Source organism: Eublepharis macularius, chromosome 13 (genome assembly GCF_028583425.1).
Source record: "Eublepharis macularius isolate TG4126 chromosome 13, MPM_Emac_v1.0, whole genome shotgun sequence".
Classification (NCBI taxonomy): Eukaryota; Metazoa; Chordata; class Lepidosauria; order Squamata; family Eublepharidae; genus Eublepharis; species Eublepharis macularius.
Window position 1 is genome coordinate 48,211,614 of NC_072802.1, and position 26,340 is coordinate 48,237,953.

General features: G+C 46.9%; 1 protein-coding gene across 1 annotated transcript; it reads right to left on the reverse strand.

The window, feature by feature from the left end:
- On the reverse strand, window positions 1–26,340 carry PRODH (proline dehydrogenase 1). The gene is made up of 14 exons (XM_054996390.1): window positions 25,966–26,340; window positions 24,245–24,453; window positions 19,746–19,780; window positions 15,450–15,593; window positions 14,406–14,470; window positions 12,993–13,109; window positions 8,858–8,937; window positions 8,219–8,300; window positions 7,178–7,270; window positions 5,435–5,581; window positions 3,086–3,261; window positions 2,894–2,992; window positions 2,627–2,715; window positions 1–803 (listed from the first exon to the last, which is right to left on the reverse strand). The coding sequence occupies exons 1-14, from the start codon at window positions 26,335–26,337 to the stop codon at window positions 610–612; spliced, it is 1,902 nt and encodes a 633-aa protein (XP_054852365.1). The 5' UTR covers window positions 26,338–26,340; the 3' UTR covers window positions 1–609.

Below are 26,340 nucleotides of genomic sequence, written 5' to 3' on the forward strand. Positions count from 1 at the left end.
TGTTTTCGATAACTTTATTCATTTTATAAGCAATTTAAGGCTTGAGTGCTGCATTTTGAGCAAAACGTAGCTAACGGGTTCAAACTCCTGCAAACTGTGGCTTACAATCTTCCCTCTCATTTAGGCCACCGTTGTTCCTTCTCTTGCTGGTTCAGAGCCAGGCTGCAGCAGAAAGGCTGGGCTGCTCCCCACTGCATGTTCTCAGGCAGGGTCCTCTAGTGCCCTTAATTGTGGGGCAGAGCCCTTCCACAAACAGTTATTTTCCATTATGCTACCTGCATAACAGAGGCCAAAAAAACTTCTGCACAATAACTTTTTATTTAGGATGGAGGTGGTTGAGTCCAACAATGACAAGTCCAAAGCAAACTTTGGTGTGCTCTTGAAGGCAAAACCCAGTTGGCATAAAAGCACAGCACAAAGTGGCAGGAAGCAGGCTCCATGTAGTCGCAGCACAGAAAAGATACTCAGAAGGCACTGTATGCATGGGTGCCGGTGTGGAAAGCACTACGGCCTGGACACTCACAGTGAGCACAGCCAAGGTTATCGGCTCTCCTCAGCGGCTGGCCAAGAAGTTCTATTCTACACTGGAAGTTGGTGCTTGAAGGCAAGTTATGGTGGGCTTGGACTATAGAAAAGAGTGCCTGAGAGTAGCCGCCTCTTGAGCTCGGTCCAGAGGAGGTGTTGTTCCTGCTTGGCTCTGGTCATGAAGCCTCGATTCTCCTGGGCTCTCCTGGACAGGTAAGGCAGCACTTCATTCACAGCGCCGTAGGGAACATATTTGTATACTGGGAAGCCAGCTTGGCCTAGAAACAAAACAAGGGTTATGGGGCCATGAATTCACTCTCAAATGTAGCAACACCCCTGAACAGCATGGGCAAGCACACCCCTTGGGCGTGCTGCATTTTTCCAGGATGCCAAACATAAAGGAATGCTGGCCATACTTGAGAGTGCCACAACATACAAAGAAAATTAGAGGAGGTCTGAAAAAGCAAATCCTATCACTCCCTCTCAGTTTTATTCCACTCTTCTTCCAAGTGGAACAAGGTAGCAATGCACAGCTGTCCCCTTGTGTAATGCAAAGTAGAGATGGGCATAAACCGAAGTACGAACCCAAGTTTGTCACGAACCGGGCCGTTTTTTTGGTTTGTGACCCAGCGGTTCATCAGAGCTCATTTCTGAAGAACCTCAACGAACTGCTGTAATTTTTAGAGTGGTTCATGTTTTGGTTCATCACTGCAGACAACTGGGCACTGATCAATCTGTTACCTGGGGGGGAGGGGCTTTCTGCAGATCTTCTGCAGCCCCGGAAGTGATGTACGTATGAACCAAACAGACTGGTTCATGAACCAGGCAAGTTCATGGAAGTTCATGGTTCATGGAACACGTTGAACTACGAACCACAATGAACCGCCATTTCCCTGGTTCATGCTCATCTCTAGTGCAAAGGGTGGGGAGAGAATCGAGGGCCAAACTGTCAAGATAATGAAGTAAACACTGAGATGAGGCAGCTAGCAGTGACTGATCTGTGTCATCAGTAGTAACAGAATGATGACAGGTAGCTATCATGTGATACCAGCCAGGTGATGTACTTCTCTGTAAATGTCAAGGAAACCTGGGCTGGCACAGTGAGTCAGCACTGTGTGGGGATAGGCTACTAAGTAATATATAAGGATGCAGAGTCTTTTACTGAAAAGAGCTCCAGCTCTGTGGGTTGCTGGCGAAGCACTTTTGTCAGCCAACGTAACATATCTGTAATGTATCCACCTGTAAATTGTATAATACACCATTTGTACTGAAGCTTGGTGTGTCGTGTCTTCTCTTGAACCTGCCACTGATGCCTGTGCAGCATAATCAACTGCCACACTAGGAATTCTGTGAGTGGAGCTCTCAGTGCCATTTCCCCCTCTAAGTAACAGGTTTTAAAGGCTTCGCAATCCTGTCCCTTAATTGGGAATGGGCACCATGTGGTACCAATAGGACTCTTCTCCCAGGGAACGTAGAAAGGATTGGACCGCAGGTTACTGTAATCACAGAGTGGCTGTTGTCAACAGCATTCCAGGGGAACAGGAGTGCCTCAGAAACTCCTCAGGGTCCCATGGTGAAAGGATTTGCCAAGTCAGCCAAGCGTCTACTTGATAGCTTAGCATCAACCTCCCCCTGTGACATACAGATCCATGGGAGTGTTTGGCATATTTTCAGGCCTGTTCTTGGACCTTATAAAGCAACTGGGCAGTCCACTGGGGCTTGCCACTGAACCATGTAGCCTAGAACATGGCCGCACCTCTCCTGGAGCTACACATATTGTTAAGGAGGGAATGTGAACACCACCACTGCAAATTACTCAAGTGCTCTTGGGCAGCCAAGTTAACATGGGAAGAGTGTTTTCTAAAAGGGAGACCATCTGCACACCACTAGCCCAGAGTAACTAACAAAGGCCTTCCCAGTCAAGTAACCAGCAATGGACTCCAGGGGCCCACCAGAGTAACCCAAAGCTTTCCAAATTGAAAGAAACATGAACCAAAGGAGGGGAAATGGGGTTTTAAACCAGGGGAGGATGGATTTGGGTTCAGCACAACATCCCAGCAACCAGCAACATGGAACAACACCAGCAACACGGAAAGCTTACCAAGAGGGAAGGTGATTTGGTCACACATGCCCAGCAGCTGCCCGAAGGAGATCTTGTTCTCAGAGGGATGGATGCCGAGTTGTGCCATCCTGCACCACCAGGAAAAACCAATTAGATCTCCTTGAAGCAAACTCGGCGCCTTCCCATCCTGCCCTCCAAAGCATGCCTGACCAACAACCCTCACTCTAAAGATGTCTTCCAGACTTTACCAGAAACAGAGCTCCCCTTCCATCAAAGGGCAGAAACAGTTCACTCGCTCCCTTGTACCTGCGAAGAGTGAACTTGACGGTGTCTTCGTTGTGGGAAGCCACCATCACACTGGCCTTCCGGTGGTGCTTGATCTCCTCGAGGATGTAGTCCAGGCATCTGCAGGGGGCAGAAGAGGAGAGCAGGAGGGTCAAGGAGCTGCCTGAGCTTACCTTGCCCTCCCAACCACCCATATAAAGCCTCCCGTCTTACCTGTGGTACATCTCGCTGGTCTTCTGGTAAGTCGGGTTGATGGGGTCCTCGTAGCCCACCTCGGCTGCCCTGCTACGCTCCTGATCCATGTAGGCACCCCTCACCAGTTTGGCTCCAAAGTGCCAGCCTTCCCGACGCGAAAGCTCCACGTCCACCGTCACGTTGTCATACGCTTCCTGCTCAGAGAAGGGGAAAAGGGAGAGCACATTGGCTGCCAGGGTGAAGGAAAAGCCGTAAGGTACCGATTCAAATCATGACTGGCGAAGGAATCAGTTCTTTTATCTTTTACTTAAGGTTGCTAAAAGAGATGCTTCTTACTTTTAACGGACATTTGTTAGAAGTGTAGGGATTCTAATCCCCGACTTGCTAAGAACAAACTTTTGCCTTACAAAGGACTACAAAATTTGACAGTGGCTAACTTTTATATTTCCCTTCCCCACCCCTCCACTGTGTCTATACATCCCAGCAGACACCCGTCTAATTCAAACTAGAAAACCTAGGCCGTTTCCAGATGGCTTACCTGCCTCCGGAACGTCGCACCATCTTGCGGGGAAAACACAAAATATCGTGTTTTCTCGCGCGAGTTTTGCACGACGTCGCGCAAAACTTGCGCGAGAAAACGTGATATTTCGCATTTTCCCCGCAAGATGGCGCGACGTTCCGGAGGCAGGTAAGCCGTCTGGAAACGGCCCTAGTTTCTATTGCCATCTCTTGAAACATATCTCCCCCCTTAACATCTGATGCATCTCCAACTTGATGTAACTACACTGAAAGTTCCAGTACAATAAGGAGGGTTTCTTTTCTAGAGAGCTGTACAGAATGATCTGGGCCTGACTGCTGTCTAGTAACTTATCCATGCTGGCTCTATCCCAAGCTTTAGCCCTTCTGTGAAAGTTAACATTGACATACTGGCACATCACCGGGGAAACAAGCTTTGCAGCTGCCAAAATATTTTGTAAAAAAGATCAAAGGCACATCAGTCCCAAGCTATCAGACCACAGAGTCATCCGTATTATCATATTAAGACTGGAATTAAAGAAAGATGGAATTAAATACTTTAAACTCTCTCCGGTTCTTATTTCATTCACATTTGTTCTGCATTCTGCCTCAGGAGCAGTTCTGTCAAACTCAAAGGCACACAAGCTCATTACGAAGTGCAGCTGGTTCTAAGAGCTAAACTAGACATTACTTCTTTTAAATGGGTTCACCACATACCCCACTTGTGTATCCCACAGCCATGCAGCAGCTGTGGGGAATGGCTTCTTTGAAAAAAAGAAAGGAGAGCCCAAATAGACTTGGAATGCCACTACATGGGAAGGGAGGGCTCCTGCCTGTCCTCCAAGAAGTTTTCATGCATGAAAGCGCGCGCGCGTGCATGGGGGGGAGTTATTTCCTCATTTTTGCTGTTTGACATGGAATATTTGGGCAAGTGAAGCACAAAAATGGGGAAATAATTCCCAGCCTGTGCTGTTTTCACATAGAAAAATGGATTGGGGGGGGGGAGAGACAGGAGCCCTTCCCCCCCCCCCCCCAGTGGTGCATTCTGAACCCATTTGGACAGTCTTTTTTTAAAAAATTAAGCCCACAGCTGCTGTATGGCTCCAGGGAATACAAGCTGGCTCCATGGCAAACTCACGAAAAAGTAACATCTAACTTGGCTCAGAGTCATAGTCTAGGTTTTTTTTAAATGGACCTCAAGAAAAACCTGTGCCCCCCCCCCCCCTCCTCAAGCCACCTGAGAGCCTTTAAAAAAATCATTACTATGGCAATTGCTTTACAAAAAAATTCAGACAAAGCCCTCCCCCTGGCAGGGGATCTTGTGACTTTGGGGAACTGGAGCAAGTAAAATGGCCCCACAGTGGTGGGAGCTAGAAAAAAAATCCACACTTTTATATCCACACTGGTACAAGCACCCTTTAGCATCAATCTTTCAAAAAAGGTCACCCAAAGTGGTTTTAGGATAACAGGCTGAAGGCTAGAAGGTAGTGTGTAGATGCTGTGGAAAAGAGGGCATCAGTTTGGGAGCCAAGCCAGAGCCCAAATAGAGCTGTAAGTCCCAGCAACTGCCCTGGTGCTCAACAACCTCCTTTGCCAGAGATTTCCAGCTGTCTTGACTGAAGTCTCGCCCAGAACCCCTGGCTGCCCACACTGCCCTTCCTTGTATTCATGGGCATCCCGTCTACATTTGGAGCAGCCCTGCAGATGGCAAGAGACACCCAGTGCCCGTGGGCAGCCTGAGAGCTTCTCTCCAGCACACACCGCCTCACATTGCCTAGATCCTGGCCGACTGAGCAGCACCTTTGCCTGGGGTGGCAAAAGGCTGCGGACCAGCCCTGGCTCCATCCTCACCTTCAGGTAACACTGGTATGTGTTGAAGATGGCCGCTCTCTGCTGGTTGAACCTGCGCTGCATCTCCAGGGTGAGGCGGCTGATGGCTGGCTGGAAGTAGGTTTGTTCTGCATCCACCATCAACCTCACGCCCATCTCTACGGCTTTCTGAAAGGGAGAAGGAAGACTGGGTCATAGTGGCATAGAAGTCATCAGAATCTGTTCCGCCGCAGGCACCGGGCAGCCACTTGGGAAGTTCATGGCATCGGGAAGGCCTCCTGTTACTATTTTTCTGACAACCAAGTATGCGCACCCAGCAAGCCCAGTTCTGAATACCAGTTTACAAATGGCCTGCCGGCAGCCTGTTGCCTTCACACCCTGCTTGGGGTTTCTGGGAGGCCTCAAGCTGGCCATTATCAGAAACAGGGTACCAGTTTTGATAGGCCTGGATTTAGTTAGTACATTTTTATTCCAGCATGTATTGGTTTCTCCTCCATTTTACCCTAACCAAGACCCTATAAGGCAGGGTAAACATAATGACTGGCCCAACGTCACCCATCAAGCTTCATTGCAAAGTAATGATCAGCACCCAGGTCTGCTAGGATCCCTCTACATTAACCTGTCAGTATAATATTTAATACAATTTTTACTATTAACAAATTGGTCGCTGCCTATAAAGGAAAGCATGCTGTCCTCTTAACAGTAACGCTCCCCCATTCTTATTTAAATCCATCATTTATATTCTTCCTTTTCCTCCAATGGGAATCCAAAGCAGCTTACTTCATTCTCCTGTCCCATTTCACCCTCACAAACAACCTTGCAAGGTAGGTTAGGACGAGGGTGTGACTGGCCCACAGTCATGCAGCAAGCTTCCATGGCAGAGAGGGGATTTAAACCTGGCACTCTTAAGCGCTACACTACATTCTGTTGGCTTCATACCTAGCCAGCCACCTGACATTAGCTCCTAGGTTTGCTTATTGTGATAGCTGTTGCTTCCGCTCTCCCACTTGGAAGGGACCTGTGTTCCGATCAGTGCTAGGGGCAGTTCTGAATAACCGCTTTCATATTTGCAACTGGAGACCCACTCCGTACCCCTCTGTCCCAGTAGCCTTCGATGTCAACCGAAATTTTTGCACTCTACAGAGTCAAACCTTGTTGTCAACTCAGAAATATTGTGACTGCCGGCTTGGAAATGTTTCACAGCACCCAGAAACTCCCCTTCTGTCTTTCTGCATTCAACAGCCTGATGAAGAGTCCTGGTGAACTCAAAAGCTTTCTTGCTACTGAGTAAATCACGGTCCTAAAAAGGTATTTCTTTTCTGTTGCTTCAGTACTGAGCATGCCAAGACTCTTCTCAGACAGGCCTAAAAAACAGCCCGTATGATCACCGTGCTGGTTTTATAAGATGGGTAAGAAAAGGAACTGGCTTAAAAATCTGCATGCGGAATTTGTAGATGGAGAAGTTATACTGGAAGTCTTCGGTTTGCACTTAGCCACTAAACTACACTTCCACCTGCACCGTCGGAGAGGGGAGACCATCAGCATGAAAGAGGTGTACTCATCTAGCAGAAGGAAAGCCCCTCCCTCCCTCCCTCCCTCCCTCCAGAGGCTGATATATCTGACCCCTGGGGAAAGTAAAACCTTTCCTGATCCCGGGCATCGCAAAGGACCCCAAAGGATAGCTTCACTGGGCATCAGCCCCCTCCTCCTGAGCACGGCTGCTGCACTCCAGAAACAGGGAAAACGCCCCTCCCAAGCCCTCACCTTGGCCAGGACATCCATTCTCTGCAGCAGCCGTTTCATTTGCATCTCCTCCTCCTCTGTGAAGCGAGACAGCAAGGGCTCAAGCTGCCCTGTCTGCAAGGAAGGACGAAATTTTTATTTACTTGATTTATACTCCACTTTTCACCCAACAAGTTTCCATGGCAGAACTGGGATTTGAACTGGGGCTTCCAGAACCCAGTCCTGCATTCTAACCACTGCACCACACTGGGAGGAACGAACCACACCCTCCCCTCCAAGCCCCTGGAACAAGAGAATGAAAGTGGGGGCCACCGGGATGGGGTGCAGAGCAAGAGCAAGCAAAACAACTTTTAGAGCAAGCTACCCCAGTTTCAGTCCTCAGCTGAGGGCCCGGGAGGCTTGTTCCCACTTCCTCTTCCCTCCCGCACAGCCACAAAGCAGGCTAGGAGGCTGACCGTGTCTTCAGCGTGCATCTTAAGACAGAGGGCTTTGGACATATCACTCTCCCCTTGTGAGGACGGGCACGTCAGTGGGAGCTTTGCCCAGAGGGCTCTTTGCCTCAAAGGGAGCAGAGCCCTTAAATGGCAGCCCTTAAAAAGAAGCAGCGTGATGGGGTGGCGGTGGGGGCTGGCATCAGAACAGCAAGTAATTCAGGAGAAAATGAATTCATTTGCATGAGCAGACTGACTGCCTCAAAGCCCTGGCAAAGGAGGAGAGCAAGTGTGGCCCAGGCCAAAGCTACAGCTATGCTTGGGGCTTGGTTAAAAGATGCCTGGGGTGGTGCTATGATAGCGGCTCCTCCACCTGGCCCATCCCTCTTCTGCAGAGGAGAGATTACCGTGTGGCTGGTGCAACTGCAAGGGCCAAGGGCCTGCCTGGCCCCTGTTCTCTGGCTGATTATTAACCCAGCAGGCCCAGCAGCTATAGAGCTTCACAAAAGAGCTGCAGACACTGAAGTCCCTGCGCTCAAGAGGCAGCACCTTCATTGGAAACGGAGGGATCTCCAGTGCCACCTTCAGAGTCTCTCCTGCCCTGATCTCTCTAGCAGGCCAGGCTAATTACCTTCATGTTTGGAATGAGCAGCAGTTTGGAAATCTTAGTCCGGGTGTCAATCAAACTGTTCCAGTCCAGCAAGTCCACTGTTCTGTAGGGTGGGGAGAGAAGAGGCAGCATTTTCAATACTAGGTCTGGGGTGTGAAAAGCATTCCCTTACCATGTCTCCCAGAGGGCTTCCCACTCTAAACTGGAGTGCCCAATTCAGGGGGGCAGGATCTAACCCAGGGGCTGCGAGCTCCTAACCCCCGTAGTACAGGGGCAGGCTTAAGCTGCCGTGGGAGAAGATGGGGAACTCCAGGAGGAGTGGGACCCTGTTCATCCCCAAATAATCAAGCTGCCTTCTGTCTCCACTAGGCATTACTTTGGAGCTTCTTCTGCAGCCGTAGAAGGCAGGAAGGAAACCTGAATTATACAAATAAAGCCAAGAGTTTCAGGAGGCTGGCTTATGAGTTAGCTCTCCTTCCCTTCATGTAAGCCTCCCAAGGATGCCATGAACACTACCAAAAAAGGGACTTTCACCAAAAAGTCCCCGATACCAAATATGGGGATCCTTCCCTTCACCTGAAGCAGCAGCTCCAAGAAGTCTATTAGCAAGAGACAAAGCCCGCACTCCCTTTGACCCCGTCCCCCAGCTGCCAAACTCACCCAGACTCGCCCAGCTTCTCACCAGTGAACCAGTGCTGGCTCTCCGCCTTGGTGGCGACTCCTAGCTTGGCCAGAGCCTCCTGCCAGAGAGGAAAGGAATCGGCATTGAGCTTTATGGTGCAGCAGGCTGCTCCCAACCTCGTCCCTTTCACCCAAAGAAAGTAGGCGTTCACCTTGGAAACCCTGGAGCTGCTCAAGAAGGGCAAGCTAGGCACAAGGGTGGCCCCTTGCCACCTCCGCTCCCATGAAGCCTGATCCAGGCTATGGGATGATTCTTGCTCCTTGGGTGCAAGATGTACGTCAATCAGATCAGGCTTCATTCCCCGCCCTTTGCTTTTGATACAATGACAGGATTTGCCGGTCATCAACATAAATGAAAGCCAAAACTGTAACTGCCCCCCGCAAGAATTCAGAGCGTCATCTAATATGGGAAAGACAAAGCAGTGATGGGGGTGGGGTTATAGCTTTAAATGGAGGAAGAAGCAGCAGCAAGAGGAAGACCAACCAATATTGGCTATTTTTAAAAACCAGACTTCTTATTTTTAAAAAAATAATAAACTATCCTTGGCATAAATCCAGCTGTTGGAACAATCTAGTCCAAAAGTTTGGACATATGAAAAAGAGCAGAGTTGCCTAAAATTTGTAAGTCATCATTGCTTTGAAAAGTCAAACAGAATATTCCTTGCAAGCAAACTGAAGGAAGGATATACAAAGCTAAAAAACAGATTATTCAAGACATTTCTCATTACAATGATCTGCTTTAGAGCTCTGTAAACCGAGATGAAATTAGGCTGAGAGCATGACAGGCGGCATAATTCTCATTCCTCAAGTAAGCCAGGATGACTGTGAAGCACAAGGGGTTTTAGTTGTTATTAGGAAACATAAAAAGAAATACAGTAGCAAGCCAGGTTAGTTTCTATTCGAGATACTCCAAATACTTTAGCACCTCAGGTTAAAAAACAATTAACGTGTATATTTCTTGTTTTTAAAAGTGCCTAAGACAGAGAGATAATAATACTCCTGTTTCTCAAAACAGGATAGGGTTTTACTGAGACAGAGAAGCCATCTCTTTAAAAGCCCAGTATAAAATAAAAAAAACATCTATTTTAGCAGCATGTTTAAAGAGGATCATACTGAAGTATTCCCGTTAAGTTCAGACACAGATGCTTTCTGATAACATCAGGAAATTATCCAGTTTATTGGAGACCTCAATAACAATGTAAAAAGTGTATTTAACACCTGATATTCAGAAGGTCTTTATCACAGTCAAGGAGCCAGCTGAGAAAAGTTAACTTTGGAAATAATTTTAAGAATTTGATTTCCCTGCTATACATTCATCTTCAAAAAATATTAATCACATTTCAGAAGAATGAATGTATTTGCAATGGAGAGCTCAAAGATGTCTCCAGCACTGTTCTATGAATTGAGGTTTTAGATATCATGATAAAAAAATAATATGAGGAATGTCAAAGTGTTTAGAACAATCTAAACTGACAGTACATACAGATGATATTGCTTTGATGCTGGTAGATCCAATAAATTCAGTTAACGTAGTATTACAGGTTCTAAAAAGTTATGTCCTATAAATTATGGCTATAAATTAAATGATGTAAAATATGAATGCTTAGTATTAAACATTAAACTACAAACCCAAGAGGCAACTGACAATTTTTGCATGACTGGGGGGTGGTCGTGGCAGAGAATTAAGTATTTAAGAATAAATTGTCTGCAAACAGAGGAGCTGTTAAATCTTATACCCCAGTCATTAAAAAGATTAATGATTAGATGAAGAAGGAAATCATCAAGAACTACTCATGATGGCAACAGTTAAAATGATTTTTTTCCACTGCAATTTTTAATCTTACCTATTTAGGTCCCTATGCATACTTGGAGATATTTAAAGGGGGAAGAAATTTAGGGCAACTTGCAATGTTTTACATTAAACTTAAGGAAGGATGATACCACATCCCAAAACAGTCCACCTAAACTGGTACCCTTCGCAAACTGAGATACCCCACAAAGTGGGAGAAAAGTCAAGAACAAAGGAATTTTGGCTGCTTCTATGCGGGTTGGAAAGACAACCCTGGTGCAGAGTAGCCACTGACAGCATGGAAGTAGGTGGGGAAAAGCATGACCTAACCCTGCATTGCTCACATCTGACATTGCCCCTAACCCCTTTCCCTCCTTCATGTCTGTGCAGGTGCTGACAGTTGAGCCCACTCTTGCTCCCGAAACATTCCCCTTTCCCAGCTGAGCTTCAGTACAAACCTGCACCATGGATTGATAGGGAAATTAAAGAAATCTGTTAAAGGGGTGAGGGTGGGAAATGCAGAGCTTAATGTTGTTGTTTGGAAGGCAGAACTCAGATCGGCCTCCCTCCCTGTACTTGTGCCTCATGGGCTCCCCACATTTCTTCCTTTGATCTTGTTCAAACAGAAAAGCCATGGGAGGCTCACAAATCATGCTCCAAGAGAGCATGATGTTGTGCAGATGCATTCTGCAGTCCACGCAGGGAAAATCTTCCTGTGGAAGCAGCCCTAGACGTACCGCCTCTTATGATATAAAAAGAGTAACTGCATGCATTATATGTTATAACCGCCCATACGTTAAAACAGTTTTGATAAGTTTGGGAAACCTTCAGAATAAGAGAGCAAGAATAGGAGAGCAAGTTCCAGCAGTGTCTTAAAGACCAACTAGATTTCCAGGGTATGTGCATTTGAGAGTCAGTTCTCCTCATCAGATCTGACAAAGGAAGCTCCAGCTCTTGAAAGCTGGAAATCTAGTTGATCTTTAAGGAGCTCCTGGACCCAAATCTTGTTCTTCTACTACAGACCAACATGGCTACCCACCTGAAATGATTAAGAATAGGATTGCATTGAATATCCCGCCATTACTCCTACCCTTAACAATGAAATTGCAGCCAAGTACTGGAAACAAACATTTAGGAAAGGAACAATTTTTAGAGAATTATTGATTTTATAGATACAGGGAAGATTTACCAAGTGAACATATACATCAGTTAGTGAAGGAGAGGAGACTTCCTTTGTTGGCAAAATTTCAATTAAGACTTCCTGGGAATTAGTTAATAGGAGCAAGTGAATAGAGAATGGATTCCATTTGAGAAATTATCAGCTCCCCTCTGTTAAAGGAATTCTTATCCAAAACGAATGCTTTCCTAATGCAGACTGAATTAAGGAGAGAAAGAAATTGAAAGTTTATTGATGCCAAGAGCACAGATAAATTTGTTCTGTTTTTACAAAGGAGGCAAAGGTGTAAATTACTGCCGGTTTGAAGGAAAATCATTTAACACTCTCATATAGATGGCATCTCATCACAGTAAAGCTGAATAAATGTCAGTCTTATATAGAACCTAAAAGCGAGGGTTCTCCTGTGCGGAGGAAAGGTAATAACCCTAGAATTTCAAGAAATCTGTAGCTGAACCTACTGCAGCTACAAATTAAATTGTTTAACCCTTAATGATCAAAGATCCTATTGATATACAAATCATTTCACCTCTAATGCTCATAAAAGGCATTTGCAGTAGCCCATTAAGTAGAAAGATACGGAAGAGCTGGATTGAAAAAGATAATTGGAAGGACTCTGCAATAACTCTCATACAGTTAAACTTACCAGTGGATTAGATTTAGAGACAGTAATTACAGAATTTGGCAATTTTATAAGAGCTGGAACATGTAGACGTTTTTATCACAATACATCTAGGAAGAATGTAACGAATTGTGCTGCTGCTGCAGTAACTAACAGTAAAATTTAACATCTGCAACAACTAGTTTTAGCAGACATGGATTATTAGACATATTATTAGACATATTTTGCAATTTATGGATTGGACTGCTGCTAGGAGGCAATTAGCTTAAATGGCAGATATACTGAAGCCCTTTTCTGAAACAGGAAAAGACTACCATCTCAGGTACTTTAATAGAAAACGACTCCACGTTCCTGTATTTAACAACCAAATATTATTGTGATCAGGGTTGAAATACGGTTTCAAATGTCTGAATAATAAAAATTAAACAAAGGTACTGCCCATGATCTAGTCTTTTTTTGTTCAGACAAAAATGCAAAGAGAGCAATTTTGTCCCCTGGCACTATGGGGAAGAGGCAGAATAAGACTCACCTGCAGCTTTTCCACCTCCAGCTTTGTCTCCAGGGCTGCGAGACCCGCCTTGCCCTGCTCTGCAGCCATCTGATGGAAGAACCTCTGCCACTTCACCAATACCTCTGAGAACTGCAGCTGGAGACAGGTAGAAAGGAGAAGGCTTATTTAGGCAGGCTCTCCATGGGGAAAGAGCCTCACATGGGGCAGCTGGCCCAGGTGCAAGAACATGAGAAGGGCCCTGCTAGGTCAAATTAACAGCCTGCCAACTGACTTCAGCATACTGTTCAACAGTTGCCAGCCAAATGCTTCTGGGAAGCCCACACTAGGGCATGAAGCCAACAGCCCTCTTCTGCCCTACAGTGTCTCTCCTTCAAAAGTGTGTTGCCTCTGAATGTGGCTGTTCCAAGCTGAAACACTCCATGAGGTTGTCTATCCCCTCTTTAAAGCCACTGCCCTCTTGTGGAAGTGAATTCTATAGTTCATGTGTTTTGTGGAATAAGATTTTTATCCATACCAAACTCACTGCCGACTGCCAGGTTCAATGGGTGATCCCAAATTCTACATCACTTAGTTTCATAAACCTGTATCTAGTATGTTTTTTCCATAATGCTTCTAAAGAGCTCAAAGCAGAGTACATGAGTCTCTCCTCTCCATTTTATCCTCATAAAACCTTGTGAGGTAAGCTGGACCAAGTGTGTGTGACTGCTCCAAGGTCTGGCACAAATTTCACTTGGTGGGTGGGAGATTTGAACCCGGGCCTTCTAGATCCTAGTCAGATTCTGTTACCGCTCCACCACACTAGTGCTCTTATATGTTGCATTGCTGCTGAAACCACAATCACTACATTTATTTCCCATTTGACACCAGCTTCACAAATCAAAACACAACCCAATACAAACAAGCTGGCATGGAATATGAAGACAGCAGGCTTTCAATGCCAGCCTATGTCTAAAGCCTTTCAAAAAGGGGAAGCCCACCTTGCAGAAAGCAACAAAGGAGTGGGCCAAATAAGCCTCCTAGGATCAGAGAGTAACAGCAATGTCTCATGTACAAAGAACAGAAGATCCTGCAGGGAGCAGCAAGCTCTAGTTAGACAGGACTGTAGGGGGCGGGTAGTACCTTCTTTCTAATAAAGGGTTTCCCCCTTATCTATCTGCAGAATGCTACTCTCAAGGTAATCTGCTTCTCAGAACTCTTACAGACTTCTCTCAAATAGCAAGGGGTCGAGGTTTATTTCCTCTTTCCTATCCAGTTTGTTAGTTCTATTAATAAAGCTTTTGTTACTCTTAATCAGTTCAGTGTCATAACTGCTGCACAGGCACTCTGCCAACACAGGGAAAGAAGGTCTATAGGTGAGATCCCACTGCATGGAGAGCTTAGCAGCCACATGAGAGACAGGACAGCAGAGCAATAGCATGCACTTCTACTCACCAAGAACTGAGGCCTTCCCAATGCGGTCAGTTTAATAGCCGAGAAACCATCTTCTGAGCTGCCAGCTACAAACAGAAAATTGGACATAGTTCATCTCTTTCCACAACAGGGCTCTGAAGCCCCACAAGGGATCTGACACTTTTCTAATGGGCTTATGGCATAAGAAATCTTATCCCATTATGAGCCAACTGAGGGCCAATTCAAGCATTACAATTCACTACATTACAAAGTTCTTGCAGCCTTTGGGTTATGCAGTTAGTCAAAGTGTCATGCTTCCCAGATGGATGTGTGAGGGCCGTATTAGATTAGAAATGTGGAAAGGGGAGGCTTAAACCTCCCCCATATCCCAAAATAAGGAAAACAGGGCTGGTACATGTGGGTGAAATGCCTTCTCTGCATGCACTTCTGTTATGATCCAAATGGGGCCCCAAGTACACTTGGAAAGCACAGAATTGTCCGCCCCCCGGTATGTGTGACTCAAAATCCTTGTAGTGGCCACGAGGACCTCGTAATATGTGACTTGACCCTATGTGGTGCAGGAATTTCAACCCAAAGGATCCTAGTTCCATCCAGTCCACTGCTCTGGTACTTAGGGCCAAACTACAAGTGACGAATTACACAGGTTGGACACTTGTCAGCTTCTCTCAAGTTTTGATGGGAAATGTAGGCAGCTTGGCGGAATGTTGGACAAGTGACAGTTGAAAAGTCCATTGGACAGCAGTCGGAGAGCCAAGATGCAAGACCAGGATGCCTACATTTCCCATCAAAACTTGAGGGAAGCTGACAAGTGTCCAACCTGTGTCATTCGTCACTTGCAGCTTGGCCCTTAGAAAAGAGTTGGTTTGAATCTGTGGAGCTTCCTCATGTAGAACCAAAGCATTGGTCCATCTAGCCCGCAGCAGATCTCCAAGTCTCAGCCAGACTCTTTTCCCTGGGATCCCTCCACTGAAGATGCTAAGGCACTTTCTGCATGAGCTGTGGCCATTCACTCCTTGGACAGATGCTGCATGTGTAAAAGTACAGAAGTTTCAACGCAATGCCTACCTGAGGCTTCTATGCACTGTAGAAAGGTGTCCATATGCCTGTCACATTTAGCTTCATCTGCATAGAAGTAGGTGCGGGCACTAATGACACCAGCCCGTCGATCACCAAATCTACGATGTGCGCGGTATCGTTTTTCTCTCTGCTCTGTGGGAAAATGAGAACATGTCGGTCTTGGACTGATATCAAAACCTTGGAACCTTAATAAATTTGCTCTATGATAACTTCAGAAGCAGGTGGGCCTCCCTCCCTACCAGCCCTAGCTCTACCTTGGGCTTTGGAGCCTTAGGAAAGTTCCTGAAATGATTTGTAGTCCTGAGCAGGGCTTTTTTCTGGGAAAAGAGGTGGTGGAACTCAGTGGGTTGCCCTCGGAGAAAATGGTCACATGGCCAGTGGCCCCGCCCCCTGATCTCCAGACAGAGGGGAGTTTAGATTGCCCTCTGCTGGAGCGGCGTGGAGGGCGATCTCAACTCCCCTCTGTCTGGAGATCAGGGGGCGGGGCCACCAGCCATGTGACCATTTTCAAGAGGTTCCGGAACTCCATTCCACCGCATTCCAGCTGAAAAAAAGCCCTGGTCCTGATAACTCCTTTTAGCATAAGCTGAAATTCAAGGCCCTTTCGAAAATTGCCTTAAGTCTCTAGAGTGATTCCCTATGGTGATCTTTATGGAGTGATTCCCTAAGGTGATACCTTATGGCCATCAAAATCAATCTTAACTGGCTTTTAGAGACTGTTTTGGCTATAGAAAGTCCTTAGCTGACAAGTGCATTGATTTGTCAGAGTTTTAGATTTTAGTGTAATACTCTTCTACTACATTTAAAATGTAAGGTAGATAGCTTTTAGTTGACGAAATAAAGACTGAAAGTAAACAAAGACTATTTTGTCCTCAACCAGCCTCAAGTCGGGTCAGCTTCACGGCTTGCACTCTCAAGCAGGTCAGTGTCTCCTGGGATGGGGGGATTGTATTTGTGAGAATAAGTTGTGAGAATAAGTTGCTGAAGCTGTGAAAACAGCCTAGATTTGCTGGGCAAATTTGCTGGGGCAACACCCATTTCATACAACCATGGCAGGGAAGGCTAAGCTAGGCAAGTTTATGGTTTCACAATATGAATGACCTCTAAATAAGAAAGAGAGATTCTCTCCAGGCTAAGCCCACGGATGACACTAGCCCACGCTCAGAGCAACCACACTGCCAACTGCTTGGGCAGCCGAGAGTGAGAGTGTACACTGGGAGGTCCTGGCCTGAATTGCGGAGTGCGGGAGCACTCCCAGGGTGGCCCGCGCAATGACATCACTTCCCAGAAGTGACATCATCACTCAGGCCAGGAGCATGCGCGCACATAACCAGTGAAGAGCAGCCAAGTGCCGGGCCTCCCACCTTCCGCTGGGAGGTAGAGGGACCTGGCAACCCTAAATCAGGGCTTCGCATGAATCACAGTGTACACCAGCAAAGAAAAAGTAAACTCTTCTGAGAAATCCAACTGGAAAGCAAAAGTAACTCTTATGAGAAATCCAACTGGAAAGCAAAAGTAACTCTTATGAGAAATCCAACTGTACTTAGGAAACTGATTATTTTTTTGTAAGTTACTTTTACTTTCCCTTCCTTAAAAAACACAATAACCAGCAGCCTCACCTGACTATGAACTTCCAGTTTAGACAGGCTTTGGGCCAGGGACAATGACTAGAAGCAGGGTTTTTTTTTCTGGGAAAAGAGGTGGCGGAACTCTCAAGAGGGAAATGAGGAAGAAACACACGGGATTCTTTGAAATCATATTATTTTCAAGCACTATTGCCGAGTATTTTCAAGAGGTGCTGGAACTCCGTTCCCCCTGAAAAAAAGCCCTGACTAGAAGTACATTTCTAAACAGGGTTGCACTTTTCAAGTCAATGGGCTTATAATGGTATAACTGCTTAAGATGGCACTGCAAGCATACTTCAAGGTAAACACCACAGAGATTCTATACTTGGCAGAACTTATTGCAAAGTTTGATCCATTTCATAAAACCTTCAGAAAGCAGTGAATCAGGAAGGATTCCATGCTTACTGAGAGGATAAGTCCAGGATAATTTAAGGCAAGATGCTTTGTTTGTCAAATGCTGGTCAATCATTATTGGAAAATGCATCAAGTGACACTTTATTTATTATTTATTTATTTTATTTTTAACCCGCCCTCCCCGCAAGCGGGCTCAGGGCAAGGTACAACGTTGATTAAAATACAACTTAAAATCAATGATAAAAACAGATAAAATACTGTGCCCCTTTCAGGGCAACCAATGGGAGTGGACTCTCCATACCCCTTGTAGAGGGAGACCGGTGGAAGGGTTGGCAATGATGGGCTAAAATTAGCCTCCGCCATATGCCTGGCGGAACATCTCTGTCTTACAGGCCCGCCTAAATGATACAAGATCCTGGTGGGGCCGAGTGTCCTCAGACAGAGAGTTCCACCAGGTTGGGGCCAGGACCGAAAAGGCCCTGGCCCTGGTAGAGGCCAGCCAAGCCTCCCTAGGACCAGGGACCACCAGTAGATGTTTTCCGGTTGAACAAAGTGCTCTCTGGGGCACATAAAGGGAGAGACGGTCCCTTAGGTATGCTGGTCCCAGTCCGTTGAGGGCTTTATAGGTCAAAACCAACACCTTGAACCGGATCCGGAATTCTACTGGGAGCCAGTGAAGCTGCTGCAAGATAGGCATAATGCGTGTCCTACACGAAGCTCCAGTTAGCAGCATTCTGGACCCGCTGAAGTTTCCGGATCAAGCCCAAGGACAGCCCTGCATAGAGCGATTTACAATAGTCTAACCTGGAGGTGACCGTTGCATGGATCACTGTCATTAGGTCTTGGGCTGAGAGGTAGGGCGCCAGTTGCCAGGCCTGCCGAAGGTGGGAAAAGGCCGCCCGAGCCACAGCCGCGATCTGGCCCTCCATAGACAAGGAGGAATTCAGAATCACGCCCAAACTCCTCATTAAATGCTTCCCAACTCTACTTGAATTAAGAAGCAATTATTGTGAAAGCCAGTTTGGTGCAGAGGTTAAGAGTGGCAGGACTCTAATCTGAAAAACCATGTTTGATACCTCACTCCTCCACTTGAAACCAGCTGGTTGACTTTGGGTCAGTCACAGCTTCTCAGAGATCTCTCAGTCTGACTCACCTCACAGGGTGATTGTTGTGGGGATAATAATGGCATACTTTGTAAACTGCTCTGAGCGGGCATTAAGTTGTCCTGAAGAGCCATATATAAATCAAATGTTGTTATTATTATTAAAAATATGTGCAAAATGGTGCCAGTGATCTAGGCAATGTCTGCAAATTTAACTTCAGTAAGTGCAACGTACTAGTCTTATGATACAGCCAGCATGGCCCAAAGACAAGAGCTTTTATAGGGAAGATATGAATGCTACATGTGTTCCGTATGCTGGGCGTTCACTGAATCCTATTGACTGGCATTGAAGTTGACTGCTGTGTAATGGAGTAATTGGGTTTTTGCTGCTGTGATTTAAATACAAATGTTGGACAGCACTCAAATTATTTTTAAATCCTGATTCCAGCGAACAAAAAGTCTACCAGCTGGAAACTACAAGCAATGACTACTTCAGCTGAAGCCGATAAATTTACAGCTCATTTACTGATATGCCTAATCTCCATTCTGATAACAGAAGAGGGTGATACAAGGAGCAAAGCCAGCCATCTGCATGAGAAAATGGAAGAACTAGAGTCCGCGCTTAGGTTACAATCACATGTTCCTTTCCATTTAATGAACTGCCACTTTGTATACCTTCTTTCTTATTTGCGTTATGAAGCTTATATAAAAATCTATTCATAATTTCTTAAGAGTTTGGAAGTATTATATAAAACAAACAGGCCATACTGCAAGAACGTTTGAATTAGACAAGTTGCTTTGTATATATATGTGAAAACCAAGCATTAGTAATTATACTTTCATCACGCTTTACTATAAAAAGTATTCTTTATTGTGTGGGGCCTCTTAGACCAATACAGCTTAGGGCCTCATCGTATCAAATCTGGCCCTGGTTGTGGAGTATCATTTTCTGGCAAGACTCCTTGAAAGAACAGAGCATTTGCAAGACCAGTCACCATCCTTGGAGAGTTCTCTCACAGCAACCTCACATGGATTGTCTGAATTGGCTAGCCTTCAGTTTGCCTGTTTCAGAGGGAATGTTAGAAAGGCCTGCTCCATTTTATATACTGCTTTGGCCGATATGAAGGCGACCCAGGAGTTGATTGGTGGAGGAAAGAATGGAAGGACAGGAACTAGAGTATGGCTAGAAAGGTCTTTACTTACTGCCGGTCTCTTTCTCAAACGCAGAGGTACAGGAGCTGGAAAAGAACAGAAACACCCTAGTGAGTCACAGGGTGATTTCGCAGACACACACCACCTCATCCCTCAGGACCTGGGCATGTTATGCAGGCACAGCAAGAACAGCAGACCTAAAGAAGCTTTAGAAACTCTAGAAAACCAATCTGTGAACTGTGCAGATGGAGTATCTACATAGAAGACTGACAATCTTGTATGCCCTTGTGTTTTTTTACATAAGTGATGCTCCCCTGCACATGGATTCCCTGCATGCAGAAAATCAGCCTATCAAGGACTACATTAAACCCCTTTGCATGAAGTGCTATTTTTCTAAATGCAGGGATGCATTTTCCTCATGGGATATTCAATCCCACTTGTATTTTCAAGTAGGGCAGTATATTCTAGTACCTTACAAGATTGTGTATGATTTTGACCAGGTCAACAAGGCAGCAGAACAAAGCAACAGCATGCTTAGGTGTTACAAGGGACTGTTTTTTTTAATTAGTGTTTGTGTAATTGTAGATTTTCAGGTTTTGTTTGTTATTATATAAAACTTAATAAAAAAGGGACTGTCATACAACCATGTAAATGCTAGTCAAGAAAAAGTGAAGGCTGAGCTAGATTCCTTTCTCTCTGCTGTGCTAGTTTTCTTTTTGCAGGAAGTTTTCCTCAAAAGGTATGATCTACAGTCTGAAGCAGTACAGTCCATTCAACCACTTTGGTCTCACCTCATTCTGTTGCATGCATAGAACAGACAGGCAATATCAATAGTTCAAAGATTCAGCCCAGGAAGAAACATTATTAATGCTATGAATAGGCTTGTTTACTTTGACAGCTAGCCAAGAAATTCCTGGTAGGTCCAGGATTCAGAGTTAGCTATGCAAACCTCCACCCCAGCACCATTCACAGGGCTACACTGGCTCATGCAGCCCATTGCTTAGATTTGGTAGTAGGGGCCGCCTCTAAAATGAGAAGGGGAGCCAGGTTCTCTGAAGCGGCATACTTTCACACAGAGAGCTAGAGGTATCTATTTTGTGCAATACACAGTGTGAGACAGAGAAAGGAATGCCGGAAAGACTGCAGTGAAACTGCTGCCCAGGGTCAGCTCAGCTCATGATCATTGGACGAGAGATCAGGCAGGCGCCCAAAGGAACTCAGGAGTGGCAGCTTGCAATATGAGACCTGTGCGGTAATTAGATCTGTTCAATTCTCATAAGGAAGTCCTGTGATTTGGATTAAGGAAAGTGGCTGAGTTTGTGAACTCATGTCTGAGCAAGAACAAAATGGAGGGGTGGGGGGAAGGTAGGCTAACTGTGAGCTGCCTCAGAATATAAAGTGGGTTTTTTCTTTGCAACAACGTAAAGAACCTGATGGCTCATTGCCAACAAAGATGCAGTTTTCAGAAGTGCTGTGTCTACATTTGGGAAGTTACCTAATTTTGTCAACATGTCCCCTCTAGGTTAGGAAACCCCAGTTTCTGGACTGAGTTCTCTTGGCTCAGGACAAAACTGCAATCTCTTTCTCTCCCCCTCCCCAGGCATACTAATGAGTTTTGATCAAATGGGGCAAGCAGGCAACCCAAAGTTGCCAACCTAAAGCAGAATTGGTTCATGCCAGCTGGCATTAAACATGGCTGATGGATACCTTGACTCATTGGCCAGAAGCCACAAGAACTTTTCCCACGCAAGCCCCAATGAACGAATGGGGCCCGAGCACAAGTTCTTCACTCGGAAAGGAGCCAAGTTTATCCAAAGGAGCTGCCACCTGATTACATAATGCAAGAAAGCCCCCACCATTAAAAAAGCCCCAATTTCTATTCATTGTGGGAACGGACTGCACGATGAAGGGCACAATGAAAGAAGAAAGAGGCAGCTCAGGGCAGCTCCCCTGCAGTGCCTGGCTTCAGCTTGTACAGAGTTGCACATACCTCTGCCAGCTCTGCTGCTTTGCGTAAGGGCCCTGCCTCTCTAGCAACCAATCAGGCTAAAGGAGAAGTGATTTCACTCAGCCAATCCTGCTGCCTGGAGCTCATTTTCTTCCTCCTTTGGCAACCTGCAAGTTGCACATTGTGTACTGAGCAAATAAAAATCCAGCCGGTGTTGCAAGAGAAGTCCCCTGACTTCCACCCCACAGCTATGGGCAATCTGACACCCCCAATACTCACTTCCACATTCAACACCATGTATTTCTTTTGTGTCCATGCATTAAGAAGCTGGATTGGGTGGCAAGTTCCCACCAAATGCAAGAAAATAGTAAAATGCAGAAAGAGCCACAGCTCAAATGTCTTGCCAGGATTGCCCAGATTCAGCACCACACATCCAGTTAAGCGCCACCGCACCCAAGACCTTGGGAAGTTACTGCCAGTTAGGAGAAAATACTGAGCCTAAAGAAAGGCTCCATGTAAGAAATTTGCTGGTAAAGCATCCCCGAAGCACCAGCAGGGAACTCATGTTTGAGAAGAGACCATTTGTACAGCTTCTACCAAAGATGCGTGGGGCGTACACCTTGGAGACCTGACCAGGGAGGTTTGATAGTGAATAGTTTATAAGCCATTTATTTTCTGAAGGGTAGTTACCATAGCCTACTCCAGTCAAAAGCAAAATCCCTTTGCTAGGGACTTTGGCTGCATTCATACGATGTTACATATTTCAGTGTAGCAACCACCACTGGCACCAGGGTTTCTGGCACCTGTGGCCAGCCTCCTGTGCGCACACGCGCCCCCGGACTGCGTGGTGATGTCATCACACAGCAAAGCTGGGCCCAATTGGCCAGCGGGTGGCTGGGGTGGTGCGAGGAGGCTGCCCACGCTCTGCATGCTGCCCTGGCCGCCTGCTGTGCCTGGCCCACAGCTGCTGCGCCTGGCCGGGGGCATGTAGCGGCAGCGGCATGGGGCTGGCCAGCTGCAGCAGCAGCTGTAGGCCAGGCATGCCAGATCCGTGGCACGCGCCTCCACCCCCAGCCCTGCGGTGCCCACCTCACCGCCTCAGTGGTGGCGCCGGCCCTGGTAGCAACCATTCACAACTGGATTATCCTGTATGAAGAAGCCAATACAATTGCAAATGAAAGCTACACTGAAACATCCAAACAATGTGAGAAAGCAGCCATGGACTTGAAAACTGAGCCCCCACAATCTTGCAAGGAACCAATGGGTTGAAATTAAATCAAAAGAGTTTTCAGCTAAACATTAGGAAGAACTTCCTGACAGTTAGAGTAGTTCCTCAGTGGAACAGGCTTCCTCGGGAGGTGGTGGGCTCTCCTTCTTTGACGGTTTTTAAGCAGAGGCTAGATGGCCATGTGACAGCCATGCTGATTCTGCGAACCTAGGCAGATCATGAGAGGGAGGGCAGGAAGGGTTACATCAGGGCTTAGTTCTTGTAGCCCCTTGCATGCCCAGGATAATGCCGATCACCACTTTAGGGTCAGGAAGCGATTTCCCCCAGGCCAGTTTGGCTAGGGATCCTGAGAGTGATTTCCCATCTTCTGGGCATAGAGCAGGTGTGTGTATGTGGAGGAAGTAGCTGTAAATTTCCTACACTGTGCAGAGGGTTGAACTAGATGCCCCTGGAGGTCCCTTCCAACCCTATGATTCTTCAGAAGGGATAGGAGTTCTGGCCAAAGGCACAGAATGGTGGCCAATTTCTAGTTGCCCTTTTCAAAACTAAGTGTAAATGTGTAAACCGGAACAAATGTGACATATATGAATTTTTACAACTTTGCTAGAGACTCCTTGGCTAACTATGCATCAAGACTCCAGAACTCCCACTTTTTTGTGAAGGGGAGGGAAGAGAATATGTTTGAAATTATTAAACATGCACTGGGCACTCAAGCCCCAGAACTGAAGAAAGACCACAGAGAACTTGCATTGTGCCATCTGCATTCCAGGTTGTCTTCTGGAACTGGAAAGATCAGTTTGAAAGGGAGAGATGACAGATAAGACAACACCCTGGAAAGAGGTCACAAAAGTGCAAATATGAACCTGGCCCTTGGACAGTGCGGAAATAGTGCCCCTGAGATGGCTCATTATGGCAATCCCTGCATCCTTGGCATAGACCCCTGAAGGTCCTGAAATATGTACCTTCCCCTTGGCTAAAGGCCAGTTTTGTCCTGTTTGAGCTGCTTTGAATGGGCAGTGATGCAATGCCATACATCAGCCAGCAACAGTCAGTATCTCTATCACTCACTCCATCGAGCTACAACTGATAAGCACCAAGGGGAGGAAACAGCCCACATCCTTTTGCACACAATCAAGTTAACTTGCCCATTAGGAAAGGGCAGAGGGGTCACAGACAGCCTCATCGCATGGCCTTTTGGCCTCACTACGCTCACGTGTGGGGTTGATGCCATAACCAGCCAGCTTATTCAGAAGTGTCACAAGAGTAGTTTGATGCAACAGTCTAGCCCAGCACCCTAGCCACTTCCCTCTCATGCAAAGCAGCGTCAAAGCCACTGGAGCCACACACCAGCCACAAGGAAGACAGCATGCTTACTCCAGTTCCTTCTTCTCGGCCTCTTCTGTGGTTAGGTCCTCCTCCACACTGTAGTCCAGCACGGAGCCCACGCCATATGCAAGGTTATGCTGGATAAGAGGCTTGATGGCTTCTCGGTCCTCCCCAGCCACAAACTGCCCATAGAAAGTCATTTTCATCAAGATCTCAAAGAGCTGCTGCCCCAGCAGCTTCCGGCTGAGGCTCATCAGCTGCAAGACACAGAGAAAGAAAGAACACTGCATCTCCCAGCTCAGCAGGCGGCTGCAAGACCCCTTAAAAAGGCCCCCTCTCTAGGAGTCCTTGGGACTGTAGTCTCTTGTGCGGGGAGACAGCACCCCCATTTCATGAACATTAATTTTAAAAGGGGGCTCATGAAAAGGGCAGCTTTATCTCTTCCCCTCAAGTGCTCATGGAAGGGGGGTACTTTTTCTCTTCTCCATCAGTATTATGGCTACCCTAATAAGTATAGGCAGTATTTTTCTGCTTAATTGCACAGAATGAAATAAGCTTAGAGTAGAAAGCACTTGGTACTTTTTATTGGTATTGTTAGCACCTTAATGTCAACATATTATGGCTCATATATTTAGATCCCCTGTTTTGCATTAACTTAATGTATTTTTTGGGTGGTGGTGGGGGCAGCGAGTCTCTCACGTGAGCCATTATTTTACATCCTAACCTCCATCTTAAAGATTCTCATGAGGATGCTATAAGAAGAGCAAAGTCTTTAGTATAGCAGTACCAAGGTAACCTTTGCCAAGGAAACAGCACTGTTACTGTTACCTCAACATTCCTCAAAAGTATACTGTCCATGTTCCTGCAAGCACACCCACAGGTCTCTAATGGGCTCAAAAGCAAGGTACACCCTGAGTGTGCACCAGGTAATCAAAGATATACTACCTCTAAAGATGGAGGTTCCATTCAGCAATTTGTATTAGATGCTTTTTCAAAAGCTATCTAACTAAGGAGTTATTTCTTTAGGTCCTGTCACTAACCTGTGCAAGTCATCCAATCTCACTGCTCTAGGAATACAAGATAAAGCACAGTGTAGTGGGTCCTGTGCTAGACTAGCGTCTGGGAGAGCTCAGGTTCGAATCCCCACTGAAGCCATGAAAGCTCACTACGGACCTTCCTGCAAGACACACTGCTGTTTAACCTAAGTCACAGTGTTGTTGGCCAGACAAAACTGGACAATACTACTTTGGGTCCTCACTGGGGAGAAGAGTGGGGTATAAATGTATCTAAATAAAGAATACGTAGAAAGAAGAGAGGATTCCAGGAGAAAGGGAAGGGTTAAGTTAAAAAGCAGAAGGGGGAGAGAGACGGGCATCTTATGATGGAAACAGGAAAGTTTAGACGCTGTTCCACATGATGAGCCACGGATGGAGAGCGGGTCCTTGGCAGGGGAAGGAAACCCGAACCCGAAATGGGTGAGATTCCGTTTCCATGGCAGTCAAAGAAGAGATGTCAGCTCAGAGAAGCAAGGAGCCTGCTCTGACCAGCCACCTCAGCCCAGGAGTCGGTGCCTTCGCTTGGGTCTCTTTCAGCCGCTAGCGGAGGAAGCGCGCAGCCACCGGCAGACAAAGGCAGGCGCGCTCTGGTTCTCCCCCAGAGCCTGGGCGGCAGTTGCAGAGCCAACCCCCGTTCCGCGAAACCCGCTACTCGGAGCGGCAGACTCCGCCCGGGCCGCCCCCGCCTCCTCGCCCAGCGCTCGCCCGGCTCACCTGCTGGGCGCGCTCCACCAGCGGCCCGACGGAGCACAGCCCCAGCACCAGGAGGCCGCGGGCCAGCTCGCCGCTGTTCTTGCTGCGGAAAGCCTCCTGCGTGTCGGAGAAGTCCACGGCGGGCGGCGGCGGCAGCTGCTGGGGACGGCAGGCATCGTGCGTGGGAGCCGCGGGCGAAGCGGCGGGGGTTGGGGCGGGGGCTGCAGCTGCTACGGCAGCTGGGGGAGGCGAGGGGGCGGCAGGGGCAGCGGTGTCGGCAAGGAGCGGCTCCGGGGCAGCCACGGTGGACCGCGGACAGCGGCCGATGAGGACAGCTGAGGCTGCGCGCAGCGCCCGAGACCCGCCACGGATGTTCTTGCAGCACCCAGCCATCGT

Bases quoted from the DNA above. Each gene is read 5' to 3' on its own strand.
- PRODH (XM_054996390.1), bottom strand. From the start codon at position 26,337: ATGGCTGGGTGCTGCAAGAACATCCGTGGCGGGTCTCGGGCGCTGCGC. The intron at 5,582-7,177 runs GTGAGGGCTTGG...TCTCCCTTTCAG, and splicing joins GAATGGATGTCCTGGCCAAG to AAAGCCGTAGAGATGGGCGT. The intron at 2,716-2,893 runs GTACAAGGGAGC...CTGGTGGTGCAG, and splicing joins GTCAAGTTCACTCTTCGCAG to GATGGCACAACTCGGCATCC.